This window comes from Mus caroli, chromosome 16 (genome assembly GCF_900094665.2).
Source record: "Mus caroli chromosome 16, CAROLI_EIJ_v1.1, whole genome shotgun sequence".
In the NCBI taxonomy this organism is placed as follows: Eukaryota; Metazoa; Chordata; class Mammalia; order Rodentia; family Muridae; genus Mus; species Mus caroli.
In genome coordinates this window covers 29,225,119-29,227,318 of record NC_034585.1, presented here as the reverse complement: position 1 = coordinate 29,227,318, position 2,200 = coordinate 29,225,119, and the positions used below count along the sequence as shown (strand labels likewise).

At 43.3% G+C, this 2,200-nt stretch overlaps 1 protein-coding gene across 1 annotated transcript in view; it reads left to right on the top strand.

Moving 5' to 3' along the window:
* Positions 1-2,200, top strand: part of Fbxo45 (F-box protein 45) — a 16,061-nt gene that overhangs the window by 7,507 nt on the left and 6,354 nt on the right. Inside the window, exon 2 of the mRNA XM_021184909.1 lies at positions 431-787. Within this exon, the coding sequence (XP_021040568.1) occupies positions 431-787 (357 nt within the window). The remainder of the gene's footprint in view (positions 1-430; positions 788-2,200) is intronic.

Genomic DNA, 2,200 nt, shown 5'->3' with positions numbered 1-2,200 from the left:
AACTCAGAAATCCACCTGCCTCTGCCTCCCGAGTGCTGGGGTTAAAGGCATGCGCCACCACGCACGGCTGGGAGTTATTTTTGACAGGGTGTAATACCTAATGATAGTTTCCCATCCAGAAAATTTAGTTATTATTTGGAAATAGTGTTATTTAAAAGTTATAATCTTATTTGTTAACAGAAAGCCTCGGATTTTTTTTTGTTTTGTTTTGTTTTGTTTTGTTTTGTTTTGATTTGGGGCAGGGGAGAGAGAGGGGGTTTAGTTGCCAAATAGCTTGGGCTAGCCTTGAATTTTCAGCCCTGTTAGAGCATCACAGAGGGTCCTGAGATCTGAGATCAAGTGTGAGCCAGCACGTTAAACTTGCTGCATTTTAATATTTAGGAAAAGCAAATCAAGTTTCTTCTTCTTCTGTTGTGTTTCTTGTGTTTAGGTGCGTGCTTTCCAACATGCCTTCAGCACGAATGACTGCTCCAGGAACGTCTATATCAAGAAGAATGGCTTTACACTACATCGGAACCCCATCGCTCAGAGCACTGATGGTGCAAGGACCAAGATTGGTTTCAGTGAGGGCCGCCACGCCTGGGAAGTGTGGTGGGAGGGCCCTTTGGGCACGGTGGCAGTGATCGGGATTGCTACGAAACGGGCCCCCATGCAGTGCCAAGGTTATGTGGCCTTGCTGGGAAGTGACGACCAGAGCTGGGGCTGGAATCTGGTGGACAATAATCTACTGCATAACGGGGAAGTCAACGGCAGCTTCCCACAGTGCAACAACGCACCAAAGTATCAGGTGAGAAGGGCAGCTCCTCAGCATGGGCCATCTCACATCACACCTCAGCTTGTTTAAAGCATGCACGATTTAATGTTCGTGCCACTAGAGGCTTTTGTCTTTGTTTTGGCAATTTTTAAAATATACGATAGAATGTTACATGTCAGTATTTCTTAATACACATTTGAGCAATCCTCCTTTGCTCTGGAGAGGAGGTCGCCAAGCTTTCTCTGTACAGGCCAAAGAGTAAATATTTTGGGCTTTGCTGTTGACAAGTCTCAGAAACACTGTCAGCTCTGTTGGTGTAACATCACATCAGCTGTGGAGACTGAGTAAAGAAGCATGCTGTGCTGGAACAGACCTCATTAGGCCAGGGGGTACAGTTTATTGGTTCAAGTTCACGATGGCATGGATGGCATCCTTGCTGTGTCATGAAACATCCAGGGGTTTGGTTTGGTTTGGTTTTGCTGCTCACCTTATCACAACAAATGCGTGTATGTGCACATACATGAATACCACTCTGCTGCTTACGAAGCCGGATTCAGAGTCCTTGGAGGTAGTAGTGTTGTCTCCAGAGACAAGTTCAGGCAAGCGGCTACATTTTTTTTTTTTCATATCTTAACTTTGTTTTTAAACTTTATTTTATGGGTATTGATGTTTTGTCTGCATTTATGTCTATGCATGCCTGGTGCCCCAGAGGCTAGAAGAGGAACTGAGATCTCCTAGAATTGTAGTTAAGACATTATGTGAGTGCTGGGAATTGAACTTGGGTCCTCTACCTGAGCAGACAGTGTTATAACAGCTGAGCCACCTCTTCACCCCCTACTCTTCCATCTTAATGTCTTATACAAAATTTGACTCGAGAATCAAAATTTTGTCTTAAAGCCATATTATTGTAGATTCAGCAGAATGTAGAACAAAAATTAAATAAGATTACAAAACTTGGGCTCAGTGGTTAATTGATGCTTTTCCAGAGTTCAGCTCCTATCACCTACTTTGGGCAGCCCACAACTGCTTGTATCTCCAGCTCTAGGGGATAAGACTCTCTCTCTTTGGCCTCTAAGACCAAAGAACATACATTTGCAGATATACACATATACATACAAATTTTAAAAATATCTTTTTTGGGCTGCAGAGATGGCTCAGTGGTTAAGAGCACTGACTGCTCTTCCAGAAGTCCTGAATTCAGTTCCCAGCAACCACATGGTGGCCCATAACCATCTGTAATAGGATTTGATGCCCTCTCCTGGTGTGTCTGAAGACAGCTATAGTGTACTCATATACATAAAAAATAAATAAATATACCTTTAAAGAAGAGTGCAACTGTATCTTTAAAAAACAAAACAAAACAAAAATATCTTTTAAAAAAATGTCTCCCGCCAGGCATGGTGGTGCACGCCTTTAATCCCAGTACTCGGGAGGCAGAGGCAGGCG